The sequence below is a fragment of the Natator depressus genome, chromosome 24 (genome assembly GCF_965152275.1).
Source record: "Natator depressus isolate rNatDep1 chromosome 24, rNatDep2.hap1, whole genome shotgun sequence".
In the NCBI taxonomy this organism is placed as follows: domain Eukaryota; kingdom Metazoa; phylum Chordata; order Testudines; family Cheloniidae; genus Natator; species Natator depressus.
The window spans coordinates 7,863,294-7,889,666 of record NC_134257.1 but is presented as its reverse complement, the minus strand read 5'-3'; the positions used below and the strand labels follow the sequence as shown (position 1 = coordinate 7,889,666).

Genomic DNA, 26,373 nt, shown 5'->3' with positions numbered 1-26,373 from the left:
GGCTCCTGGCCCTTTAAACCCTGCCTTACGCCATCCAAGTGACGTCACCCAACACACACCCTCACAACAAACGCGCCCTTTAAGTCTTTCCCAGCAGAACGCCCCTCTCTGGCCACGCCCCCGTATGTAAGAGGGGGCGGAGCGTGCGGAGACAGCCTAACCTATGCTCCAGGTGGCCGCGCCCCTTTCCCCTCTTTGCCCAATGGGGAAGGGTCAGAGAGCGGCTCCTGTCCCCGCTGCCCGCCCTCCCTCTGATGCTGAGCGGGCAAGCTCAGTTGCGCCGCAACGGGGCGGGTTTTCCTGCCCCGCCATCTTGGAGGTGGCGGTGGGACTGAGCGAGCGGGCTGGGGGGGGCGGTCCCGGGCCCATGGCAGCCGCCGCCGCCGCCGCCAACCCGGGTGAGTGCAGGGCCCGCCCGCGCGTGGCAAGGGGGCCGGGGACTCTACGGGGGCCGGGGCAGGGGGATGAGAGAGGGGCCTGGCGGAGGGGGGGGTGACTGATGAGGGACCTAATGGACAAGTCTTGGGAGAGGAGTGGAAGGGGTGACCGGGGGAGCTTGGGGGGGGGGGGGAAGGGGTGACCGGGGGGGGAAGGGGCGGGCTGGGTGCCAGGGATGTTTGTGCTGAACTCAAGGTAGTGGAGTTTAGAAACTCTAGGTCTGAGGTTTGGGGTGGGTCTCCCCTCATATTTAAACTTGTGGGGGGAAGGCTTAACTGGGGCCTTTAATGGGGAATACATGAGGTGGGGCTGAACCTACTACTCTTCCCCCCCCCCCCGTGCCGCCCCCTTCCCCCCCCCCATGAATCCTCCCCTATATTTTCCTTCTGCACTTCAGTTTTGTGCACTGGGTTGGGTTGCTGGCTAGCATGTGCCAAAGCATACCCCGCTTCCCTTCAAGGTCCACATGTGCATACAGCCCAAGCTGTATGCTCCTATGTCTCTCTTTACTCTTTATTTGTAAAATGATTGCTGGTTGGCGTGCTGTAGGTGCACTCCAGAGAATTCTAATTTTTTATTTGTGGTTTTTTTAACGGCTAATATTGGGGTGTTATTTCCAGATCTTTTATTTTGTATGTTGACTTGTTTTTGCCCTGGCAAGGCACAAAATCTACTGTTGCTAATTGCTCATAATGTAAGGACTTTGTAATTCATAGCAATAAAAACAATATCCCATTTCATCATTTCTAAACTGATTGGCAAAACTAACAGCACACAAGAGCGTGAGTGGAGTGTGTACTCTGCTTCTAGCTTTCTCTCTTTGTAAACCCTGATTTACAACAGGAGCTCTTTTTGCCTGGGTGTAGGGGGAAATCTGGTACTTCTGATACTTGCCGATTTAAAATGGAATCTTTCACACCTCATTGTAGATTTCTGGCTAAAATCTTCTCTCATTTGTATTGTTGTATATCTGCCATAATTCCTTGATGTCAGTGAAGTTATTGTTGATTTACAGTGTTGTAACTGAGATCAGAATTTTGGCCTCTGCTTGTGTTCCTTTGTGGTGTGTTCTGTATATTCTCATTTGTGGCTTGAGGCTGATTAGGGGTCTTGGGTTGAGAGAGTTCAGGTTCATTAGTACTGTTCCATAGAATTTTGAAGGATGAAATTTTCATTCTAACTAAACATAATTTGCATATAGTAACCTTTTGTGGCTTTCAAGATCAAGAAAGCATCTTTAGCTTGTGGTGAGCTTGAGGCGAGGGCGCAACACTGACGTCTAGAAATACGTGGTTGTGGTTTCACATATAAAGAACTGAAATTTTACAACAACCTTAAGCTAGAGTTGCCCATAATTGAGTCATTGATGCTTGTGTTGCCATTCAGTCAGAATATGGCAACTGAGATTGAAATTGAGACCCCGATCATGCAAATACTTACATATGTGCTTAACTAATCAATGAGACTCCTCAAAGTAGTAAAAAGTTAAGCATGTACATGTTTGCAGGGTTGGGGCCTTATTAAAGATATTGTTCCTTTCTTGTCTGCTTGGACTATTGTTGTATTTTAGTGTTGAATTTTGTTTTCTCTTGCAATTTCATGAGCAAAAGAGGTGTAGTTAAATCCACGGCAATAATTGCTTGGTGCAGTAAAGCTAGAGAAAAAACATTTTGTAAACCAGACTTTGTAGCACAATAACATTTGTTTGAACTACAAAGGAAATACTCAAATGAGTGTTTTGTATTGTTCACACATGACACAATGTTTATGCAACTTCATCCTGCTGAGTTGCATGATATTTAGCATTATAGAGGCACTCTTTAAACATTGCTAAATTCACATGTCAGGAGCAAGTTTTCCATCTGTGGTTAATGTTTATAACTGCATGGCTGCAGTGTGACAAGCAGAGCAATAATAGCTTGGTTCTCTAAACAGGAAAAATTATTTACTCTCTGCGTAAGCATTCATTGTATACACAAGGATAATGTTTGTAAGATAAATTATTTGTCAGCAGCTGTCCTTGCAAGCTTTGATCCCTTTTTTCCCCTTTGGTCTTAAAAAGTGGACTACAAAGTTCAGGTGAGTCAGTGCATATTTCTGGGCTTAACTCAATGTCCTCCTATTAAGGAGGCTGTGAGAGTGGTGATGGGTAAAACTGGTAACAAAATATGTTGCAATTTACAACTTGTTAAAAGCACAGCAGTTTCAACGTTAGGGCCCAGATCCTTAAGTTCTGCACAGGAAGACCACTGTGCCCTTGTGGACCCTCACTGACTTCACTGGAGTTCTGCAGGTGCAGGGTGTGTTTGTGCCAAACCACTTGCAGAATCAAGTCCCAAGCCTGTTTAGTGGAAGCATTCAGTGCACGTTTCTGGGTTTAAGTCAATTTTCACATTAGCCTTGCTGTTCATAAGTTCTTATGTTTCAACCTAAGCAGCAAGCAATAACATATTGCTGAGTGGACTACCTCTTTTCATTTAAAAAGAAGTACTTCTCACATTTTAAATTTCTCCTTAAAGCACCATATCTTTCCACCAGTCAGTCCCCTAGCAGTTAATCTATGGCTCCCCCATAGTTTAAGGTTTCATTGCAATTCTCTTCAGTCATTTAAATCCTTCTTTCATTAAGCATAGTATCTTAAGGATAATTTTTAATGACATTTTGGTTGTTGGTAAGATTTTTGATTGGAATAGTGAAATAACATCCCAAGAATAAAAGGGAATAGTGAAAGGAAACAATGCCTTTCAGATGGAAGTATACAGTGAGAACTGCTTTACTCAAATCAGTCTACAAGCTTAATACTTTTTTGGATTATGGGAACACTGTTAAGGTCGATAGGACAAATATTTGACCTTCTAGTTTTGTTATGAACCTCCGTTCGCTGTTGTGCATATCTGCTTTTTTAGTCTTGGCAGTAAAGTGAAAGCTACAAGGTTTTTGTTGTTGGATTCTTGTTAATGTCACCTTCTTTTCCTAAGAGCCTTGGTAAAGCATGGGGGTGTGAACTGTGCCCTGACTCATAATAAATGCACAGCTCTTTTTTCTTTATTTTTTTAGAATATGCTCTGTTTTTTAAAAATACCTGAGATACTAAAGGTGACCAAGACATTTGGAAAACATGTCACTTTTAAGGGTAATCGGGTTTTTTTTGATTGACTTATGTTCGGGTTTGCTGTGATTTCTTTCCTACCCTCCCTAAACTGGAGAGACCTATTAACATGGGCTTTATTTAAATGAAACAACACCAGTATGCAATTCCCTTCTTAAGCATAGTTATGCAAACCAGTAAAGTCAGGGACACTGTCCAAACAGTAAAGCTTGCAGTTCTGTGAGTGAAAGAGAAGAATGCAATAATCAAGTCTTCTAACTAGCTAGGCCTACCGCTCTGTTGTAGCTACTCTCAGATACTGATCAGCTTTTCTGTAAACTTCCTTGCTGTTTCCATATCTAGCCTATTATCAAGTTTTAGTCAAATAAGTCTTGTGCTAAAATATGCAAAACTGATACTGAACTGGCTGAATTGGCAAGTGCAAAGCTCTTAAAGTACACAATTCTGAATTCAGCCATTCTGTCTTTCAAGTTTTTACTTCTGTGATATTCCACCATTTTCATGCCACCAGTTGAGGCAGCCTCCTTCACAAACAGAATTGATGTGCAAATCTGGATATTCAGTTTTAAATGCTAGAAGAGAAGGAAGGAACTGAAGGTCATGTTCCATCAGTTATGTTTCAGTCTCTTCCTGTTCTGGACTGAAGCTATGGTGTTTTGCATTTGCAGTCAGTCATATTGGTTAGAAATGCAGAAGATTCATAGCTTCTCTGCATTTTGTGTGTTTTTGTTCTTTTGTGGTCCTGGTTTTGTGGTGGTCATTTGGTACGATGGGTGCTGAAGGCAAACATGTATTGCTTCTGGATGGAGCTGATGTTGAAGAGCTGCTGGAAAGGCTTGGAAGAAAGACTTACATCTTATCATTTTGACTATGTTTCTCTGATGACGATAATGTAAAACAGATCCTGTTTGCAGGGTCATGGAAGATCTGCTCTTCCACTTTGGCAGACAAAAGTTTCTCTCAGTGACGCATTTGATCTTGCAGAAAGTTGGTTTCTTCACACTTAAGAACATGACTCTTTCCTGTCTTGCTGCTTAACTCCTGACAGTGTTTACAATTTACTTCAATAGAATAATGCTATCACTGCTTCAGTTGATCCGTTACTTCAGACTATTCAAATGCTTGTTTCCTACCACTTCATCTGTAGGCAGCTTTAGTCAAAACTTCATACGCTGACACTTGATGATCACTATTTTTTAGTTTCCTGTATTGGTCAGCAGCTTCCAAGTTTAATACAGTGAGAATAAGAAACTGCTTAATGAAGTCGAAGTCAGTGCTGAGGACTGAAAAGGATGAAGAAGCCAGTGGCATGCCCAACCTTCATTTCAGACATTTCTAGGTTAGCAACATTCTGAACAGTTCATAACTCCACCGTTTTCCTCTTGTGACCATTGATTCCACCCACTAGCCATGTCCTTCTTTTCAGTCTCTCCACCCGTTTCCCTTCACCTCTAGGCTCTTGGGTAGTTTTATAACTTTAATGTTCCCTAAGGCACCACAAGCCTTGATCTCATCCCTTCCCTTCTAATTTCAGTATAAAATTTATATTCAGACTAAGGTTGGAAAAAAGACCAGAGCTTGATGTTTAACATTTGAAAGGGATTTATGTTCATATAAATATTTCCAAATGACAAAAGTTCTCATATTTTTAACACACAATTTTGAAAGAGGGTTTTTTCCCCCCAGGTGAAGGGAACAAAAATGGATTTTCCACAACGCTTTTTTTTATCCCTTTAACACTTAAATATGGGACTTGTCCTTCTGTAACACTTTCTACCCTCTGATCTCAAGGCACTCTACAGACTTGGTTTTCTTAAGCCTCACAGCCATCCTCTGAAGTAGGCAAGTGTGCAGTGCGGTTTCAGTTTTTACAGATAGGGAACAGGCAAGGGGTAAAGTGACTTGCCCAAATTCATATGGTGCAGCCGTGTGGAAGAAAACAACAACAAAAAAACCCCCCTGAAGCCCTGTTCTTTTAGCTCTCTGTCCTGGCAGTGGCCCTTGGAAATGTAGTGAACGTTCAGACAGACCAGAAAGGAGCTTTGTTTAAAAAATAATAATTAAAAAAAAAATTGCTGTTTTGCTCGTAAATCAGTCTTAAAAATATACCGTCATTTCCTTCCTCCGTCTTTAACCGGAAGTTCCTCCCACCTTAATAGAACAGTGACATACAGTGTCAGTTTCAGGAACTCCAGAAATGCAAATATCATGGTTTAAATAGGAAAAAATTACATGCACCATAAAGCCAACAGCTCCTTGAGCAGCCACATGTGCACAAGTTTAGACAAAAAGCAAACTCCTCCTTCGAGATTTCTTCTAAACCACTTAAATTACCCTCAAACCGAGGATTAGGTTTTACTAAACAAATGAAGCAACATCAATACCATATCGCTGAGTACTATATGCTTTAGATCTCAAGAGACAGGAGAAGCTATGTATTTAAAACAAACAAACAAACCAGATTCAAAACTATTGTGTTCCCCAAACTTTTAGGCAATCAAAACATTTAAGAGCCTTATGCGGCAATAGGTGGTCTAGTCACCAGAAAGGAAGGAGGGAAAGGATGTTTTTTACTAAAACGTAGGTCTTTCCAGACACACCGGGAACTCATCACTTTATGGGGAAAATTCTTTGAATAGGTTTTATTTTTTAAATATCCATAAAAGTTTGACAGGGAACATAGGTAAGAACCTAACTGTCCTTTGCCCTTAATCTCCTTTGCCATATTGAATTCACCTGCAGAATGGGTTTTTCATGATAAAGTTTTGGGGCTTTTAGTAAGCCGTCATTTAAAAAAAAAAAAAAAGATGAAGTACCCTCTTCTGTTGCTATAGTTCGGTATTTATATCTAGAATTCCCATGCTATTGATAAGGCTGAGAATAATAACTCTGCGAATTGCCAGGCTCAATAGTTATTTATTCCACAGAGCAGTCACCCTTGGTAAATTCTACAAATTGGCATAGCCTTGCTGTGATGATATGCAGCGGTATGAACCAAACTCAGGTTGGAGGTGCAAAAGAAACTAATGCAGGCTAGCAGTGTATTTTGGTGAAATGTTTCGGGAGACCTGCATGTACTGTTTAAAAATGCTTTGGAGTATTAAGCTCTAATCTCTTTGAAATCAGATCACTTGAATTCTTACACAAATGCATAGCAAAAAATGTTTCCGACTATTAACAATGACAGTTGTTAGCGTATATCTTTTTGCTGTGTGGGGAGTGATTTTTCTCACAGAATGACTTTAAAAATCCCCCAAAGCTAGTCTAGTCATGGAATAGATAATGCATATTTCATGCCCAAAATATCTAACATAAGTGTCTTGATTGATTTGTGGCTGTGTGCTGTTCATTTTACTCCAAATGGATGGATTTTGTTATGGTTCATGACCAGATGTCTTGATTACAGTACTCTTGGCTAGCTAATGAAATTATTGTAATAATCTACTGTGATATGAAAACTTATATAGTGTGTTGTATGCTGTGTAGTATAATTGCAGCAAGAGAACAAAAAAATATGCTGACTGCAGTGTCTGGAGTACTGGAAGCTGCCAGAGGCTCACTACTTTATTTGTAAAAAGAAAAGGAGGACTTGTGACACCTTAGAGGCTAACAAATTTATTTGAGCATATGCTTTCGTGAGTTACAGCTCACTTCATCGGATGCGGATACAGACTAACACGGCTGCTACTCTGAAACCTACTTTATTTGTATTGCAGTAGCACATAGAGGCTCTAATTGAGATCAAGGTCCCATTGTGCTAGGCGCTGTACAAGCTTCTAGTAAGACAGGAGCCCCAAAGAGCCTACAGCCTAAATAGGCAAGAGAGAGTGGGAAGGGAAATGGAGTACTTGTGGCACCTTAGAGACTAACCAATTTATTTGAGCATAAGCTTTCGTGAGCTACAGCTCACTTCATCGGATGCACAGAGAGGATGCTTGAGAGCCAGGAATTGGTCCTGGAATTAAATCCTGGCCCCATTGACTTCAGTGACAAAACTCCCATTGATTTCAGCTGGGCCAGGACTTCAGCTAGGTCTCTTGTGAGTTCCAGTCCAGTGTTCTATCCACGTGACTGTCCAGCCTCTGTCTCCCCTATCCCAGCTGGTCTGATGAGGCAGAAGTGTGTTTTCACCTTCAGGGCATGCTGCAAGGCTCTGTTTGCCAAGGCTGTAGTTGGAGAGTCAGACGGGATTCTTTAGTTGGAGCGAAGAGCTACTTTGGTTGCTTTCAGAGTAGCAGCCGTGTTAGTCTGTATCCGGATGAAGTGAGCTGTAGCTCACGAAAGCTTATTCTCAAATTTGTTAGTCTCTAAGGTGCCACAAGTCCTCCTGTTCTTTTTTTTTTTTTTTTTTTTTTTGGGTTGCTTTGTCTAACACTGGGTTAACAGTTCAGTGAGGTTGGTTGTAAGTGAGCCTAGAGGTTGATGACACATTATAGAAATGTGAAAGATAAATACCTACCTAGTGCCCTATGTACACTACAATTCAAACCATGGTAACTAGAACGGTATTCCAACACTTTTCTTGCTAGCCGTGCACTTGTATAATTTCTGTGTAGAGCAGGCCAATCTGAACAGTGATATTAGCCATTTGACAAAGCATACTATGTGCTCCATAAATAGGCTTGGCAGAATTAGATTTGATTTTTTTAAATAATTTCAGTGAATATCATCCATGGGTTTTTAAAGCATTTTTTTTTTTCAATTTAAGTTTTCACTGTTGCAGGAAATTGTCAGGGGAGTCGTACAATAACTATTTAGTGATGGTAGACTTAGATTCAAAAAGTTAGTTTTATAACCATTACATTATAAATTGTCAATATCATATGTCAAAATACACAAACTAAATAGCTGAAATCAAACACTAAAGTTCTCAAGCAGCATTTTTCTTATTCTGCCTATCTGTACATTTTAATGGAAATATTTTTTGGTGGTTTGCATGTGTACAGTGAAATTGACATTTACCGATTAAAAACATAATCCTTCTGAGCCCATCTATAAAATAGCTTAGGGCACAGAGCAATCCTCTTTGAGGGCCAGAAAAATCCTGCTTAGTGCCAGTGCACAGACTGCTCTCAAACCCAGTCCCTGAGCTTGCAAGTAACTGAGAACCCTCCACTCTTATGAGAGTTGAAAGTTGTTGACGTATAATAGGCTTGGCCCCATAGTTTGAACTGTGAATGAAGAACTTGAAAGCTTTTTGCTGATACATTTTAGATTGTTTTCAGGTAAGAAATTGTTGTATTCATGTCTTAAATCTTTCACAGTACTATTTAAGCATCTTGTATTTCAGGCGTGGAACCCTTTATAGAACTTTATTTCAATATAAAGTACCACAAACTCTGAAGACCATGACCATTTTCTCCCACAGGTCTTCTCTTTCCTCTGGTTCCCTTCTGTGTTATAACCTCCTGTAACTTATCCCAGTTAAATAACATGCAAAAGATTTTTAGCTCCAAAAATGGTCCTAGTTAGGAGGAGTAACTTATGCCTTGTTTAGCCAAAGAACTGTTTCTAGGTGAGGTTTGTGTGATTTGCATCTTACCATAAAGTTTTCAGTCTTTCAGTTTAAAAACGAAAACACAAACCAATCCCATGCTGAACTTTTATTCAGTAATCCTTCAAATGGGTGGGCAGTAGGCAGGTTGGGTCCTTTGTTGCAATGGTTAGATGCTTTTCCCATTATGCTATTACTGTGAATGTCCTTCTCTCTCAAAACCACAAACTTAGGGGAGATTTGATTTGCCCAAGATCTTGGTTTTTCCCTCTGGTTTATTTTATTGAAACTTTATACCATGCAGGCAGCTTAGTTCCTGGCTTTTTAAAAGCCAGTAATGTAATCAACATATTCATTTGGAGGTTTATATGCTTAGACACAATTCTTACTAGGGGAATGAACCATGAATATGTTAGAATGGGGCAGGAAACATCTCATTAAATTTAATTAACTCAGCTCTGTACAAAATGTGAATAATTCATCTGGCTTTGAATTCTAACATGCATATTTTAAATCTGGCTCGTTTCTTGTGCTCAGAAGTTGCTCCAGGTTAGAATTTTTACTTCGGCTGGGAGGGTTTGCAACAAAAACCTTAGTCTTCCCTTAATAAGAACTTACTTATACTATGCGCTTCTTTCGGTAAAAGGAAATCGCTTCTCTGGCACCAAAGAAGTGTGGCACCAAAAATGGGGGCAATACTGTTATGTCAAGTATGCTTCCTCCTCAATTGTTATGCCATTCGATGGAGGCACATCGTTAATATATTTGTGTTCAGATGGAGTCAGTGCTGTTTAGCTTTGTGTTTCAGCATAAGTACTCAGTGTGAAGTTATATTGGAACTGTAGAAGCAAGCAGGGATTATTAGATAGCTTCGTAAAGGACAGACAGATCTTTCTGATTTGATCACCAGTTTGAATCCAGCCCAGATTGGTAGTGATCATAGCTGCTGCTGTTCCATGTTTGGCCTATTTTGGAAATGAGTCGCTGACTGGTGTTAAAATTGGCAATCCCACTAGTGAGGCTGAGGATTGAATGGTTTCAGGATGTCTCCCTGGTCCAATTCAGCACAGTTATTTACATAATAAAACTCCACTCTTCTACCATGTTTCAACTGTAGATTTCAAAGTGTTCTGCAAACATTAGTTTAACTGCCCAACACCCTTATGAAGTAGTGTCCATAAGAAAAATGGATGAAAATGTACTTCCTAGTGCCAGCTCTAACATGAGTTTGATTCTTTCCCCAATTGTATTAATCATTTTAGTAGCTCACAGCTTTCTTTCCCTCTCCCTTCTGCATACCAGAGTGGGGCCAACTAGCATTTGAAGTCAGTCTCTGCTTCCATCCATGACCACACCAAGCTCCTCCTCCTCCTCCTCAAAAGGAGCACATCTTTTAGTTTGACGATCTGAGCTTTTGATCTTATGAAAACAGCATGTGCTTAGAGCTTGAAATGTACCCTTAATACAGGCTTTGGAGAGGAGAGCTAGATTAGAATCCAACTTGCACGTTGTATAAAGTCTACCCATTTAAATAGATTATGGATTTAACTGCATTGGGGCTTTGATTTAATCACTTCTAATGGATGACACGCTTCAAAATCTGAAACATAGCGGGACTTGGCATCATTGCTTTTTCTCTCCTGCTCAGAAATGGCATCGGATGTTCCCTCTTTGGGTGCAGCAGTTGCTTCTGGGAACCCTGGACCTGGTACGCAGGCTGGAGTAGCCATTGTCCAGAGAACAAACAAGAGACGACCAGGGTAAGTTGTAATAACTAAAAACCCAGTAAGCTCCTTGAGACAGTGTGTGCTCCTTTGCAGAGCAATTTGTGTAACGTAGCAAGGAGTGGTCAGCCTTGTAATGAGGAAACTTCCTTTCCTTTGAAAGGATTTAACTATGCTGGAGCCGGGACGACACAGCCACGTTAAAGTGCTGCCATGGCAGAGCTTTAACGTCGGTTGTGTAGACATACCCTTAGTCGGTTTATCTTGTTGTCTTTTATGCAAACCATATCCCCAAATGCCCTAAGTTAACATGATTCGAGTTAAAGGGTACGGTCAAAAGAAGATGAGTTTCACGACAAAAGAGAAAAGATGTCTACAGTCAAGGCTGGGAATGACATGGGGGTCACTGAAGCACAGATATAAGGAGTCTGCTCCAAAATACGGTAGCTGCAAAGGAGAAAACACTTCTGCTGGTGCAGAGGCTGAGGCTGTGGGAAGGAATGGGGAATGCCAGTGGATCACTAATGCTCCTGCAACGCCTTTCTGCTGAGACTCTGTAGGGAGAGGTTTATTGTAGAGGTAGTGCTTGCACTGCAGTTTTGTTTTGCTAAAATACCTTTGCAAGTTCCAGGGACAGGGAAAGAACACTTGAATAGTTTCTCTTAAAATGCCCGTTGCTGGTAAAATCCTCTTATTTTCAAGCTGACTAAAACGTTCCCCTACCAGCTTTGCTCTACGGCTCCAGCACAGGTCCCTCCCACTCTGCCTCCTACTTGTTCCTTGCATTTTATTTACAGACTCGTATGCAGCTGAGCTGGTTCTAATATACTAGGTTCCAACTTGAAACGAAGCAAAGTGACAACTCTTTTCCCCCTCCTATGCACACAAAAAGTGGTTACAGTAAAAATGTTGGCCCGCGTCTAACGCAGTGATACCGTCTAATATCACTAAGAATACGAACTGTACAGTTCAGACTTCACTAACTCGTTTTGTTTTCCTTTTTTAAACTAAAGGAAACATGACTATTTATTTTAAAGTTGCAAAAAACAAATTCTCCAGTTGGAGACTGCCACTTGGATCAGATCAGGTGCCTGGTGTGGGGGGTGCCGGGAGCGATCTGCTTTATCAGATCGCTCACTGTTCTGAATCACCCACAATACTTGGAAACCAAGGTTAACACATAGAATCATAGAATATCAGGGTTGGAAGGGACCTCAGGAGGTCATCTAGTCCAACCCCCTGCTCAAAGCAGGACCAATCCCCAACTAAATCATCCCAGCCAGGGCTTTGTCAAGCTGGGCCTTAAAAACTTCTAAGGAAGGAGGTTCCACCACCTTCCTAGGTAACGCATTCCAGTGTTTCACCACCCTCCTAGTGAAAACGTTTTTCCTAATATCCAACCTAAACCTCCCCCACTGCAACTTGAGACCATTACTCCTCGTTCTGTCATCTGCTACCACTGAGAACAGTCTAGATCCCTCCTCTCTGGAACCCCCTTTCAGGTAGTTGAAAGCAGCTATCAAATCCCCCCTCATTCTTCTCTTCCGCAGACTAAATAATCCCAGTTCCCTCAGCCTCTCCTTATAAAGCATGTGTTCCAGTCCCCTAATCATTTTTGTTGCCCTCTGCTGGACGTTTTCCAATTTTTCCACATCCTTCTTGTAGTGTGGGGCCCAAAACTGGACACAGTACTCCAGATGAGGCCTCATCAATGTCGAATAGAGGGGAACGATCCCGTCCCTCTGTCTGCTGGCAATGCCCCTACTTACACATCCCAAAATGCCATTGGCCTTCTTGGCAACAAGGGCACACTGTTGACTCATATCCAGCTTCTCGTCCACTGTAACCCCTAGGTCCTTTTCTGCAGAACTGCTGCCTCGCCATTCGGTCCCTAGTCTGTAACGGTGCATGGGATTCTTCCATCCTAAGTGCAGGACTCTGCACTTGTCCTTGTTGCATGGAGAAGGTGATCTCATGCCAAATGGCCTTCCGCACCATTGCACGCTCCATTTCTGACAAGTGCATATGGGAAGCCCCTTGTCCGAATTTCCTGGCTCTTCTCAGTGGTTACAGTAATTTCGGGTTGTTTTTAATATCAGTTTCAAACAAATTCTGCATCTTTCCAAGGTGCAGGTTGCAGGGCTGACACTGGATAACCAGCCTGAAAGGAGAAACCATCTCTGATAATGGTTGATCTTCTCCTGCTTCTGTTTTTCAGGCTTGATTTTGATGATGATGATGATGACGATGAAGGGAACAATAAATTCCTCAGGTGAGGCTGCTCTTTCCATTCATACGCTCGTTAAAATATACAAAACTTATGGTAAAACATGAGGTGAAAACACTTTGCACGGGATGCAAGCATGGGATGGCTTCCCTCCCAGCACTGGTGGGAGTGGGGTTGACCCTCTTTGGAGGAAGGCACAGCAGCCCTCCTTGGGCAGGGGGATGATCTGCAGTAACACAAGGTCTGTTGGATGGGGGTGGGGAGAACACAAATGGTCAGCATCTAGGGTAAGCTAATCAAAGCAAGGAGACTCAGATAAAATGGTTTCTCTTCACACATCCCTGGTGTGCTAAAGCACTAGAGATCTCAGAACAGTATCTGTCCTCCTGCATCCTGGTATGGTATCATATCGAAACCCACTGGAGTGAGCCAAAGAGACAGCGTTAACTGTCTGGAAACTGGACTGGTGTATTCATTCACGCCATGCAGTGGTATTTGGGTAGCTTTCAGACAAGCAGACCAGATAGTGTCCTGTCATATGTTTGGTTGCTGTCCTCTGTGTTCGGGTATTCCTGCTAGAATGCCTAAAACAAAAATGTCTGCTAGGAGCGATTCTTGATGAGCCACGACAACACTGTTACTAGCTGTACAGTAATACATCACTTGGTTATTTCAGTTGATAAGATTAAGTATGGAACTGCAGAAACTTCCCTGCTGGTGTAACGAAGTGGCTAATGGGGGAAAGCAAATGTGATTTAACTCCTTTTAGATCTTTCAAAGGCGAGTTAAGCAGCTGTTCAGTGTTTCCTTTGGGAATACAAGTCCAGCCTAATAGCATGTTTCTCCTATAACAAGGTCAAACCCTTTCGCTAATGAGCAGAGTTTCCATTACTACCCTAGCAATTTGCCATTCAATCTATTGTACGGATGCTCTAGGTTAGCTTACAGCAGCCCCCTACTGCTGAGAACTCCCAGTGGCTGCAAACGTCCCTGTTTATCATAATCCATATGGAAGATTGGGAAGCCATGAAGATCTCATGTAATTAATCTGTAGTCCAGTTACATGGATTAGTTTTTTGGTTTAGACAACTCTAATGCAATTCTAGGATGCATTAGACGGGGTATTTCCAGTAGATATGGGGAAGCGTTATTGCCAGCATACAAGGCACTGGTGAGACCTCTTCTGGAACACTGTGCTATTCTGGTCTCCCATGTTTTAGGAACATGAATTAGAACTGGAACCTGTAGCCCTTCTCTGCATGATCAGAGGAATGGAGAACTACCTGATGAACGGAGACTTAAGGAACTTTGCTTGTTTAGCCTAACAAAATGAAGGGTGGGGGAAGGTATGATTGCTCTCTATAAATACATCTGAGGGGTAAACACCAGGGAGGGAGAGGAGTTATTTAAGTTAAGGGCCAATGTTGGCACAAGAAGAAATGGATATAAACTGGCCATCAGTAACTTTAGGCTTGACATTAGATCAAGGTTTCTAACCATTAGAGGAGTGAAGTTCTGGAGCTGTCTTCCAAGGGGAGACGTGGGGTAAAAAACCCTAACTTGTTTTAAGACTGAGGGGTGCCTACAATGTCATATGGCCCATCCACGACTGCTGTTAGCAAGTATCTTCAACGGCCAGAGATGGGACACTAGAAGGCGAGGGCTCTGAGTTACTACAGAGAATTCTTTCCCAAATGTACGTCTGGTGGGTCTTGCCCACATGGTCAGGGTCTAAATGACTGCCATGTTCGGGGCCGGGAAGGAATTTCCCCCCAAGATTGGCAGAGACCCTGGGGGATTTTTTTCATCTTCCTTTGCTGCATGGGTCACGGGTCGCTTGCTGATTTGGGTAAAAGGTGGATTCTCTGTAATTTTAAGTCTTTTAAATTAAGATCTGAGGTCTTCAGTAACTCCAGCTAGAGGTTGTGGGCCTACCACAGGAGTGGGTGGGTGAGTTTCTGTGGCTTGCAATGTGCAGGAGATCAGACTAGATGATTGTGATGTTTCCTTTTGGCCTTAGAGTCTGAGTCTAATGAAGCTCAATATCCATATGTCAACTTTTCAATTTTTCCCAGGTTGTGTGGCATTTTGCTATGCAGTTTAATGCCATTTAGGCTTTGGAATGGCTAACAAGCATGACAATGGTTCCGGCTTCTTTATTTTTGTAGTGTATGTAGGATTTATCTACTGAATTCTAAGTCATTGACCTGATGAGGCTATGGGAGAAACTGCATCTTCAGAGCATAATTTAAGCCATTTTACTTACGACTTTCAGGCAGTGAGAGGTGGGTGATCTTGGTATGAGCTCACTCTTCTGCGTCACATGGAAGAAATGTAACTAATAGGCTTATTAATCTCTAAGTACTTGGCAATGGGAAACAAAGCTCTGACTTCACTATGTCGGGTTGTAACTTGTATTCTACGTAACTGGAATATTTTTGTTTCAGCGTCTGGCTCTCCCACACAATTTAATCAGCTTGTTACTTTATTTTTGAAAAGGAATGACATGTAAGTATTTTAAAACATTTTTTCCTTTTCCCCCCTCCTAGATGTGATGATGATCAGATGCCAAATGATAAAGAGAGATTTGCCAGGTAAGAATTCACAGTACTGTGGTCGATAAAACCCACAAGGTGCTTGTATCTAGGGCACCTCACCTACCTGTTAGTGCATGTAGGTGCACCCTTCTCTTTTTTTGTGTTTTTCTGAGGAAAGTCTACATCTTGCACCAGGGAAGCTAGAAATCCTGCAAAATTGCTTTAGAGCAGTTTGATTGTAAAGGTATCAAACTAATTCAGTGTCTCTCTTTTTTTGCGAATCTTCTCCTTGTTCAGCTGTCGATTAGGAGCCCCCAAATCTTGTAGAATCACAGAATATCAGGGTTGGAAGGGATCGCAGGAGATCATCTAGTCCAATCCCCTGCTCAAAGCAGGACCAATCCCCAGTTTTTGCCCCCGATCCCTAAATGGCCCCCTCAAGGACTGAACTCACAACCCTGGGTTTAGCAGGCCAGTGCTCAAACCACTGAGCTATCCTTCCCCCCTAAAAATTGTATTTATAAAAATACAAGTGTGCAGCATGTTTGTAACAAACTGTACTTGTACAGTGTTTCCTTTTCTGCCTGTACTTCCTGGGTGTTGCCTACTTGTATATTTTGTAAAGGAATTCTGCCAAAGTGGTGTGGATAAATGGGTTGGGTTGTTTTAGAGACCAGATAGTACAATAGCATTATTAGAGAACTCTTTGACCTTGAAGTTTGAGGGAAGTGTCCGGTAGTGTTGGTGCCGTAGCACTCTTTCCTCGACTACAGCTGAAGTCAGTGGGAGCTGAGGGTGTTGAACGTCTTGCAGGAAGCTCTCTGCACCATCTAGAATTGGGCGTTGGCTCTGTTGTATTTCTCCGGTTGCTGTGGACGCATTGAAGGGGCACCGCAGGCCTAGAATGAAGCTAATTTAAGCTGATTTGAAATGTTTAGTTTAAATGTTTTTTTAATGTGACTTTGTAATGTTGCTAAATGTTTGAGTTTTATGTATGTTCTGAATGCTGTCTCCAGTCCACATCTTCATTGTGAGAGTCCATTTTGTCTTCTGATTTTGCTAAACTCTTAGCCAAAATAAGCAACTCTAGAGCATTAGCATCAGTACATGCAATGACTTGTATTAAGCAACTAAATCATTCAGCTAGAGGTGGACCTGAACCAATGAATGCCCTAGATCTAAACGCTCCTGAACTTGGAGTTAAAATACAAACTTCAGGGCGTGGGGCTCGTCTCTGGGTACAAATTATGGCCATTACTCAGTGTCAGAACTGCTTGTATTCCTCAGGAGCGAAAGCAAAGGATGTTACTTGTGTTTATAAAGAATTTCCGTTCACCAAAATCGCTGTGGGCGAAGGGCCTTGCAGTGTGGTGGGTCGTGGATCTTGAGATTCGGGGGTGCAGAGGAGGCAGGAATGGTACTGAACCTTCCATAGGAAGCCCTTCTCAGGCAGAAGGACTATGTGTGTGCCAGTGTTGGGCCTCTGAAAGGGAAAAAGATTAAAAATGGTGTGCATGGGAGTGAGGCTTTGGCCCCTCACCCCTATTCAACTTCCTTGGGGAAGCGACAGTATTCCGGCACTGGAGGTCTGTTGTCGCAGCAGCTCTGCATTCCCAGGTTTCTTTCCTAACTCCTTATTTCTGTGCGTTTACACTGGAGCGTCTTAATAACAAAAGTCTCAGCCCGGAGAGCGAACACTCAACACCAGCCTCTTCAGGTCTGTAATGGGCAGATTAAGATAATGCTATGGGCTCAACCTCACTGGGCTTTTGTACTTTGAGTTAATTGCCAGTTCCCTTCAGTCAATATTAACCAACCTGCACTGGCTAACCTGTGTTAAAAAGACCTCTTTCCCTAATGTAAACCTGGCCTTGGTGGCTTTCGAAGAATCTTAAATATAATAAAAAAAAAGGCAGAGTCTTTAAGCATTATTGATGCATAATGTAGCACAGGGTCTCTTGGTATCATGTGTTGTGATATCCTAGGATTGCTCTACAGGGTCAGAACATTAGCGCTCGAGTTGTATATACTATTTCAGTCCCTGACCCTTCCCAGGAGTTGAGTTAACTCTATAATACTCCAAGCCAGTGGTGCAGTGTTGCACATGGGGTTGTCTGGAAATTCATCTTGACCCTCTGCATGTGATCAGCTTACGCCCTGAAGTATGAGATCAGGTTCTCCTTATCTTGGCATACCTAGCTACAAATGTTAGCAGCGATGGACCTTCTAATTACCCAGGTTAAACCAAGCAGCTACCTTCTTTAACCTCCACTCTTGTGGTTAAAAAATTAAACAAATAAAACAGTGGAGGCATTGAGGTTTAAAAGCGGCTAATGTGCAGGACCACTGTATCCAACATCATTCTGCATATCTTCAGCACTTAGTGTCTGTTCATTATTGATGTGTAAATAGATCCATTCTTTCCTGTACATGTTGACTATCAGGCAGCCAGCAAGATAGCAAGTTACTTCAAGTGTAAAATAGGAGTTCTGCAAATACCTGGGTGTTACATTGATAAAGAGTAATCACACAGCAGCAATCTGTGTAGAATTGGAAACTCTTTCACTACTGGTGGAATGAAGAATGCAGTAAAGATTGAGGCTGGATAAAATATATGTTTATACCACACATTTGATTGTGATACCCAGGGACTAAAGTCCTTTGTATCCGTGGAATTAACTTGCACCTATTTTGCCCATTAATCCATCTCTACTAGGACCTCTGAGCAGCTTTCATATGGTCACCATTTACCAGCAGAGAGTCTCTTCCCCACCCCTTCTTCCTCAAAGTATGTACTGAGTGAACCAGGGCTCGAAAGTCAAACATCAGCTGTTCAGTACAGGACTAATAACAGGTTTAAGGTCCAGTATATCACAGTTGGCCAGAAACTTAGAACCACTCCAGGAACCCTAGCTATGTTTGGAAGAGCATGCTTTTTTAATGCCTGGCAAGCAGTGGGAGATGAAACATAAGATTGTAGCTCCCTGACTTATGGAGAACATTTAGTATCTGAAAACTTACAAATGTAGCTTTTGACTCATTATGTGGTACCTAAAGCAACATGGTCTGAAGGACAGAGAGGGTTGGAAAAAATACCGGCAAACTTTTCAAAGTGTTCCCCCCTCTGCCCCCCTGACCTGCTTTTCTCTAACAATGCTGTACAGGCATACATGTTGCTGTGATTATAAGGTTTCTGTAGGCCCCTTGTTTAGATGACTTGCACAGTACCTTTGTGGTTTCACTGCTCGTGCATAATGTGGTCGTCCCGAATGTCCCATCTCATCACACGGTGTCTGTATCTAACAGTGTTATAAAGGGCATTTGTGTCTTGGTCTCTGACTCTCTTGGCATTTGTGGGTGTCCTTGTATGCAAAGTCTGAGTGTCTTTTGTCTAGCTCACCAGTATGTTAACACTACGAATCAACAGGCTGCGTGTATTGATTAAAAATACCTTCTTTCTCATTACTTAGGGAGGTAAGTGTATTTTAATGTGACTGAGAGTCAGGACTTCTGAGGGCTCTTCCCAGCTCTGCTGCTGATCTTCTGGGACCTTGGGCAAAATTATTTCTGTGCACCCCAGTTTACCCATCTGTAAAAATGAGTATAACACTTGCCTACCTTATAGGCTTGCTTGATGTTTTCAGAGTGCTTTGAGACACTTTGATAGAAGGTGCTAGATGAGTGTATAAAGCAATCCATTTAATGACCTCCTTGTTTTGTGATCTGTTTTTATTACAGAACAGATGTATCTATAGGTTGGGTTTCCTAATACATCTTCCCATTTTTTCATTTCTTTAAACTTTTTTCCATTTTTAGCTTAGTTCACTAATTTTATTTTTAGGTCTGATGATGAGCAGAGTTCAGCGGATAAGGAAAGACTTGCCAGGTAGGTAGGAGAATGAAGTTTTCAAGCATGGCAAAGCAGAGTACTTCCTCTCCTTGATGTTTCTGCGGGCATCCCCACTTTGTTTTTTCCTTATCTGCTGCAATAAAGGACTTGAAACTGGACAGACTTCTGGAAATCTGTGCAAAAGTGAAACTTCAAGCTGTATTCTCCTTGTGAGAACATCTTGCAATACCCTCAAAAGAATTTGTTTGCATCCAAACCCAGGCAGCATGAAGACTGCAGGGCAGAACGTGGGTGGGCCAGTGCTTTCACAGATTACTGTAGCTCTGCTAACTTCAGCCTTGGCAAGTAAAACCTCTCCTGCTGGACTGAGAGATGCTAGGTGCAAGAATACTCAGTTTGTAAGCTCCTGCCATGTTGCGATGGTGCCTTTTACCACTGTATAAATAGATATCATAATTGCATTGGCCAGACTTCTTCTAAACGCAGTACCATGCCAAATACTGGTTTGGTATATGGCAAAACAGAACGGGCACTGTGCTGTAAAAGAGTTAAGATTTTTTTTTTTAAAATCTATGTTCTTGAGTAATCACTTCTCTTAAGTAATACACAGAATCATTACATGGGTTTGCATGTTTAGAGTTTGTCAAGGTTCTGGTTGGCTTATTACATGCTGTCTAAGAAGCAGAGACACCTTCTGGAAGTGCAGCATTTCATAGTTGAAATATTTCTGACCAGATAAGAGAGATGTTCAGTGGCTTAAAGGAGGACCCCTAAGTGTGTCTGTGGCGAAAGAGGGGCTCTTTAGCTGCTTGTGTAGACAGTAGAATGCAGTACTTCCAGGAGTCCTTGTTCATCTTTAATTAAACAGTGACCCCACAATCTCTCGTTACGGCTGTCTTGCAAAATCCTTCTTGTTGGGAAGAGGCTTTTGCAATGGGGCAAGTAAAATATCATTGGTTGGTTTTTTCTTCCCCCCCCCCCCCCCCCCATTATCCTAATACAAAGGGTAGGTGAGTAACACATGTCTGGGCAGGTAAATTTTCGTTGCAGCTATGGAAGGCTGAATTAAAGGTGAATGGGATATTCAAAGCACTGTGCCGAACGCTATTCCCCTTTCATCAAAAGGCAAATCCCTATTAAACAGCTGCATAAGCCTACGGTGACACTCCATTTTTAAAATTTTTTTCCCTTTTTCGTCTATTGTATTTAGTTCGTTTTTACTGTTTCTTCCACTTGCTGTCATCCATCCAGTTTCATCTCCCATCGTGTGATTCCTTGCATCTCATCCACTCTCTTTGCACCGCTAACCAATCTTTCCTATAGGAAACCTGGCATTATGTTCTGGTTTGAAAAATCCACCTTCATAACCCAACTAAATTACACTTGGTCCATAAATGCAACATGAAGTGAACACATGCTAGCCTCTACCCTGGGGGGGCCAATAGGGAATGTCCCCCAGGAGCAGACGGATTCCTGAGAGAGGCATGTTAAATCCACTAGTGGGATCAAATCAAGGAGCGTTAGTTGTAATGCATCTCTAGGAATCTGTACCGCTGCATTGGCGCTAATGTGGTGGGACACGAGGTACAGGTATGTGTGTCACAGGTAAGGACGGTGGGCCGCTTGTAGAGTTTTATACTAGAGATGAAATTGCCTCTCAAAAAAATTAGCAAGCCATAGTGCCTAATGGTCATATATCTGAAACTCCAGCAGTAGACAGAAATTACATTTACAACCACTCTACGGCCTCTTTATGTGTCCAACATGGTGAAAAAGGTGCCTTAGTGTAACTGAGAATCAGGCCTGTAGAGTTTACTTATTTCAAAGGAGCATCACCACAGTAACTGTGTGGAAACCTATATTACCATTGTGGGTTACTGGTTTTCTGCAGAGCTGTGCTCTTGAACAGCTGTAGAGAGCTTCCCGTGTTGAAGTAGCTTAGCCCTAACTTACTGTCCTTTGCAAGACTTCTTGAATAAATATAATTTAGAGCAAGGTGCTCTTGTGTTTGGCAAAGATGTCCTGGCTCTAGCTTCTCTCCCTTGCACTTGTTTTTCCCGTGTTCTTTCATGCATGCCCAGCATGGGAGGCTTTTGCAGCCCTTCTAACTTCTGAAGACCCTGGCGCATCTTTCAGTTTTTCGCTCCGGCCTGGCGGGAACCCAGGAAGGGTTGACATGGCAAAAGAGCTGAGCCGTTTGGCTCTTTTAACCTCTCCCCATCTGCTTTCCCAGGGAGAATCACAGCGAGATAGAGCGCAGGCGTAGGAACAAGATGACCGCCTACATCACGGAGCTGTCAGACATGGTACCCACCTGCAGCGCCCTGGCTCGCAAGCCTGACAAGCTGACTATCTTGCGTATGGCTGTGTCTCACATGAAGTCCTTGCGGGGCACTGGCAACACCTCCACCGATGGCACCTACAAACCCTCCTTTCTCACTGATCAGGTCTCTGCTTTTTTTGCTTCTAAGGAAAGATTGAAAGAGCTCAATGTGTAACTCAGCCAGAGGGCGATTAATGTTGGGGAGACCTAAGAGCTTAAAGGTAGCTGGTGGGTGATGACTGTCTCGCCACTGGGTTAAGAACGTGTCTGTTCTGTATGCAGGAACTCAAACACTTGATTCTAGAAGCAGCCGATGGCTTTCTGTTCATAGTGTCTTGTGAGACCGGAAGGGTGGTATATGTCTCGGACTCGGTGACTCCCGTCCTGAACCAGCCGCAGTCCGAATGGTTCAGCAGCACCCTGTATGACCAAGTTCATCCTGATGACGTGGACAAACTGAGGGAGCAGCTCTCCACTTCGGAGAATGCTCTGACAGGTAAAGCAGCCTGCTGTGGAAACTCTGCCATGCTGACAATTCCCAGAATTTGTAGTGCGCCCATTGGCCTGGCGTGTGGGTGATCCTGCGAGGCTAGAACTGGGTCATTAACATTCCTGATAAGAGGAACAGACCACCCTGGGCCTCTAACAAAGATCCTGAGGATGCATCAGAAGATGCATATAGGCTGAATTTCCATTGTTCTCCTTGTTCATGGTGCCAAATCTGTTACCAGGAGGGGCATGCTACTACTCCCCTGTTAAAGCATTGAATCCCTCACTCCATCCTCAAATATGCATGAACATGTGACAGACACTACCTTTCTATCTGAGAAGTGGATGGGATGCCAAGGAACTCTTGAACAATGTGCCTTGATCTGCTCAAGCCGTTTGAGTGATGAGGCCTTTCCTTTTACCCCTCAAGCATCAGGGCTGACCATAATGCTGTCAGCTTCTGGAGCAGGGGACCAGCTTCTGCAGGAAGATGCAGGTCAAGAACCAGTCTTTAGTTTCAATGTCACGTGGGAATTATCCACTGCTGTGTCCTATTTTAAAGCTGGTTAAGTAATAGCTGCTGCTTAGGAAATTACGTGGCGCCTGGTGCGCTGTCTGGTGTATCCTGGTGATACTGAGTGATGATCCCAGAAGTTGTCCTGCAAAACAGCGTCACTTTGCTTGTCTTTTTTCCCCCTCAGGTCGAATCCTTGATCTAAAGACTGGGACAGTCAAGAAGGAAGGCCAGCAATCCATGAGAATGTGCATGGGCTCAAGGAGATCTTTCATATGTCGAATGAGGTAATACGGGGAATCCGATAGGAGATCTGGTTGCATGAGCCCCTGGCTAAACCTGCGAACTGGCTGCTTAACAAATATCGGAGCAGTTAAGCTTTTCTTTGGCTCTTTCAGCCTTCTCAGGTTCGATGAGATGGAAGGTGGCTGTGTAAAACCTGATTTCCGAATGGGGTTCAGCTCTAAAACAGACTCTTACTTTTCCCACCCTGTGTTAAGGGGATTGTACAGCTCTCCGAGATATAACCACAGGCAGCTCAGGAACTCCAGGCTCTGTTTGAGCTCTGCCATTGACTTGCTCTGACCTTGGGCAGGTCACCTAGCCCTCTGCTTCAGTAAAGTAGGGCTAGTTACCCACAAGGGGCGGTAGCGATGTCCGCTTCTCCTGCCGATGTAGCACTGGCTACACCGAAAATTCAGCCGGTGTCATGGGTGTGACATGGCTCAGGGGTGTGGATTTTTCACACTCCCGAGTGACATTGTTATACTGACGTAAGTTTGTAGTGTAGACCAGGACTCAATTCATGTTTATAAAGCATTGTGGAATCTTGAATAAAAGGGCAAAGTGTCTTATTTACAGTCTTTATCGTTGGGGTTTAAACTTTTTCCCCCCTCTTGACTGGTCCAGGTGTGGCAACAGCTCAGTGGATCCAGTCTCCATGAATAGGCTCAGCTTCATGAGGAACCGATGCAGGTAAACTGCAGTGATCACATTTAAAGATGATATGTATGAGTCTCACACCACACTGAGTAACAAAGTGTGTAAAAAAAAAAAAACAAACAAACAAACAAACAAAAAAAAACCTTAGAGCGGTGTGGGATGCGTGGTCCATAACGCATATGTGAGATGGTATAGTACAGCCTATTTGAGTGCTTCAGTACGTACGCTGTCAGAGAGACCTTAGCAATGCCACTTTCCACAAGACCCTGTTAATGTGCAGAGTCAAGCTTCAAACCATAATTCTATGCAGTGTATAGATTAAAGCTCCAGCGGTAGAGCACAGGTTGAGATTCTGTTCCCTTAGGCTTTAATATATTTTATATTTTGAAGACCATACTTTTAAAGGACGTTAAGGCAGCCTCAGATGTCTTCAGTCCCTGGAAGTTACAGCACATGAAATAGCTCATTGAGCATGCATCTGACCTTAAGAACATAATAAGACTGACCATACTGGGTCAGACCAGTGGTCTGTCTAGCCCAGAGTCCTGTCTTCTGACAGTGGCTGGAGCCAGATGCTCCAGAGAGAATGAATAGGACAGGGCAGATCTTCAGTGATCTATCCCCTGGCATCCAGTCCCAGCTTCCGGCAGTCAGAGTCTTAGGCTTGGTCTGCACTACAGAGTTACAGAGTAGCAGCCGTGTTTGTCTGTATTCGCAAAAAGAAAAGGAGTACTAGTGGCACCTTAGAGACTAACCAATTTATCTCAGCATAAGCTTTCGTGAGCTACAGCTCTCTTCATTGGATGAACATCCGATGAAGTGAGCTGTAGCTCACGAAAGCTTATGCTCAGATAAATTGGTTAGTCTCTAAGGTGCCACTAGTACTCCTTTTCTTCTTACTACAGAGTTAGGTCAACATAAGGCAGTTTAGGTTGACCTAACTCTGTGTCTATACTACGACATCACTCCCGCCGATGTAAGTCACCCACTACCCCAATCTAATACCTCCACCTCCATAAGAGGCATAGCACTTAGGGTGATGTAGTTAGGGCAGTGCAGTGTCTGTGTAGACACTGCATTATGTACATCACCTTTTGGCAGTCAGCCCCATGTGTGGCTCACAGCTCGGAACCCCTCGCCCCCCCCCCCCCACGCCCTGGGGCTGACAGCCCGAGCTGTTTGGGACACCCAGCGAATGGGGTTGCGTCCCTGACCATCTTGGCTAACAGCCATCGATGGATCTAAATTAGGTGTCATTGGGCATGTAGGCTCAGGGACTGCACTCCCTTCCTGTAGACCCTTCATTTCAGTTATTTAAAGAATCCAAAATGAGTTGAGCCTCTTAAACATGTAAAGAATAATCTTAATTGTTTTGTCTTCTCTAGGAGTGGCTTGGGTGCAGTGAAAGATGGGGAGCCCCATTACGTGGTGGTGCACTGCACTGGGTATATAAAAGCCTGGCCCCCAGCGGGTAAGGAATTATGCCAGCTCCTTGAAATATTCAAGTTACCAAATCTGCTCTTAAGCCAGTGTGTGTTACTAGCATGTTCTTGTGTCCCTTCTGTGCATGCACCTTGCTTTCAGACCACCCATGTCTCTAAGCAGGGATGTTTGGAGACACATTTCAAAATCCATAGAAAACTAAAAAGGGTGCCGAACTCTGCTGAATCAGTTCCTATAGGTCTGGGGGTTTATAGAAGGATGGGACGTTCCTGGTGGTCGGGCGAGCAGGTCTCGCTTTCAGAACACAGTCCGCTAGAGAATCTGGGGCTGAAACTAGACTCCTTTCCTTTGACTTTCATATAACACTTCGAGTAAGTTGAAAACTGCACAGGCATTGAACATATTTTTAACCTGTCAGTCCCTTTTGACTAAGAGAAAGTGATTGGCAACAACATAACAGTAAGGTGTGAAATATTGAAATCAGAGCTGCTTCTCTTGCTGCTTCCTCTATGGAACTAGGGGCTTCTGGTTCGCTTGTCATGCTGTAATTTCTTAAACATTCTCTCGTCTTTTGTCTCAGGTGTCTCATTGCCAGACGATGACCCAGATGCTGGCCAAGGGAGCAAATTTTGTCTTGTGGCCATTGGCAGACTACAGGTGAGTAGAAACTTTGTCATTCAGTGGGAATGTGGTGATGCTGAGAATTAAACCACTTTCCTACTTTCTCTCCAAGGTCCTTGACCAGTATATTCTCTCCATACAACCTGTCTGTGTTCCTTCCCGCCCAACCGTGTCATCTGTGGGTCTAGATAAAGCAAACACAAAAAATCTCTGGAGAATAAAACTGTCCACAGCTTTGGTTTGCAAAGCCTACAGAAACTTAACTGTGGATTTCCCACAAGCCCAGCACAGCACTCTGAAACCTGCCAGGTGCATTTTGGGGACTGACATGCCAGCAAGTGCACTGAATGCCCCATCTGGCTTCACAATTCCTACTCTCTATCTCATGCTGGCATCTCAACTCATGGGGATGTTGTGAGCGTCACTGCCCTTTGGAAATGTGCAAATGGCTGTATAAATATTTAATTAGCCTTTGAATTGGGTATGGATTTACCTGGGCTCAGATGCAGCTTTATTCCACCTTTCTGACATACCTTATTAAATAGGAATGTCTCTATCTGCCACCTGTACCTCTCTAAGCAGCGATGCCTGCTTCATGGTTCAGTGGGAGAAAATTCTGTTCAACCAGGCTAAGCACCTATTGTATATGTTGGCTAGGAGGG

General features: G+C 43.2%; 1 protein-coding gene across 2 annotated transcripts in view; it reads left to right on the top strand.

Moving 5' to 3' along the window:
* The first annotated feature begins 283 nt into the window (after positions 1 to 283).
* The window catches only part of ARNT (aryl hydrocarbon receptor nuclear translocator), a 43,684-nt gene continuing 17,594 nt past the window's right edge, over positions 284 to 26,373 (top strand). Inside the window, exons 1-11 of one of the 2 annotated variants that reach the window (XM_074938964.1) lie at positions 284 to 398; positions 10,690 to 10,801; positions 12,984 to 13,037; positions 15,542 to 15,586; positions 19,371 to 19,415; positions 21,613 to 21,826; positions 21,985 to 22,198; positions 22,893 to 22,992; positions 23,615 to 23,680; positions 25,033 to 25,118; positions 25,671 to 25,747. In XM_074938964.1, the coding sequence (XP_074795065.1) occupies positions 368 to 398; positions 10,690 to 10,801; positions 12,984 to 13,037; positions 15,542 to 15,586; positions 19,371 to 19,415; positions 21,613 to 21,826; positions 21,985 to 22,198; positions 22,893 to 22,992; positions 23,615 to 23,680; positions 25,033 to 25,118; positions 25,671 to 25,747 (1,044 nt within the window). In that variant the 5' untranslated portion in view covers positions 284 to 367. The remainder of the gene's footprint in view (positions 399 to 10,689; positions 10,802 to 12,983; positions 13,038 to 15,541; positions 15,587 to 19,370; positions 19,416 to 21,612; positions 21,827 to 21,984; positions 22,199 to 22,892; positions 22,993 to 23,614; positions 23,681 to 25,032; positions 25,119 to 25,670; positions 25,748 to 26,373) is intronic. The other variant, XM_074938965.1, reaches the window with a different exon arrangement.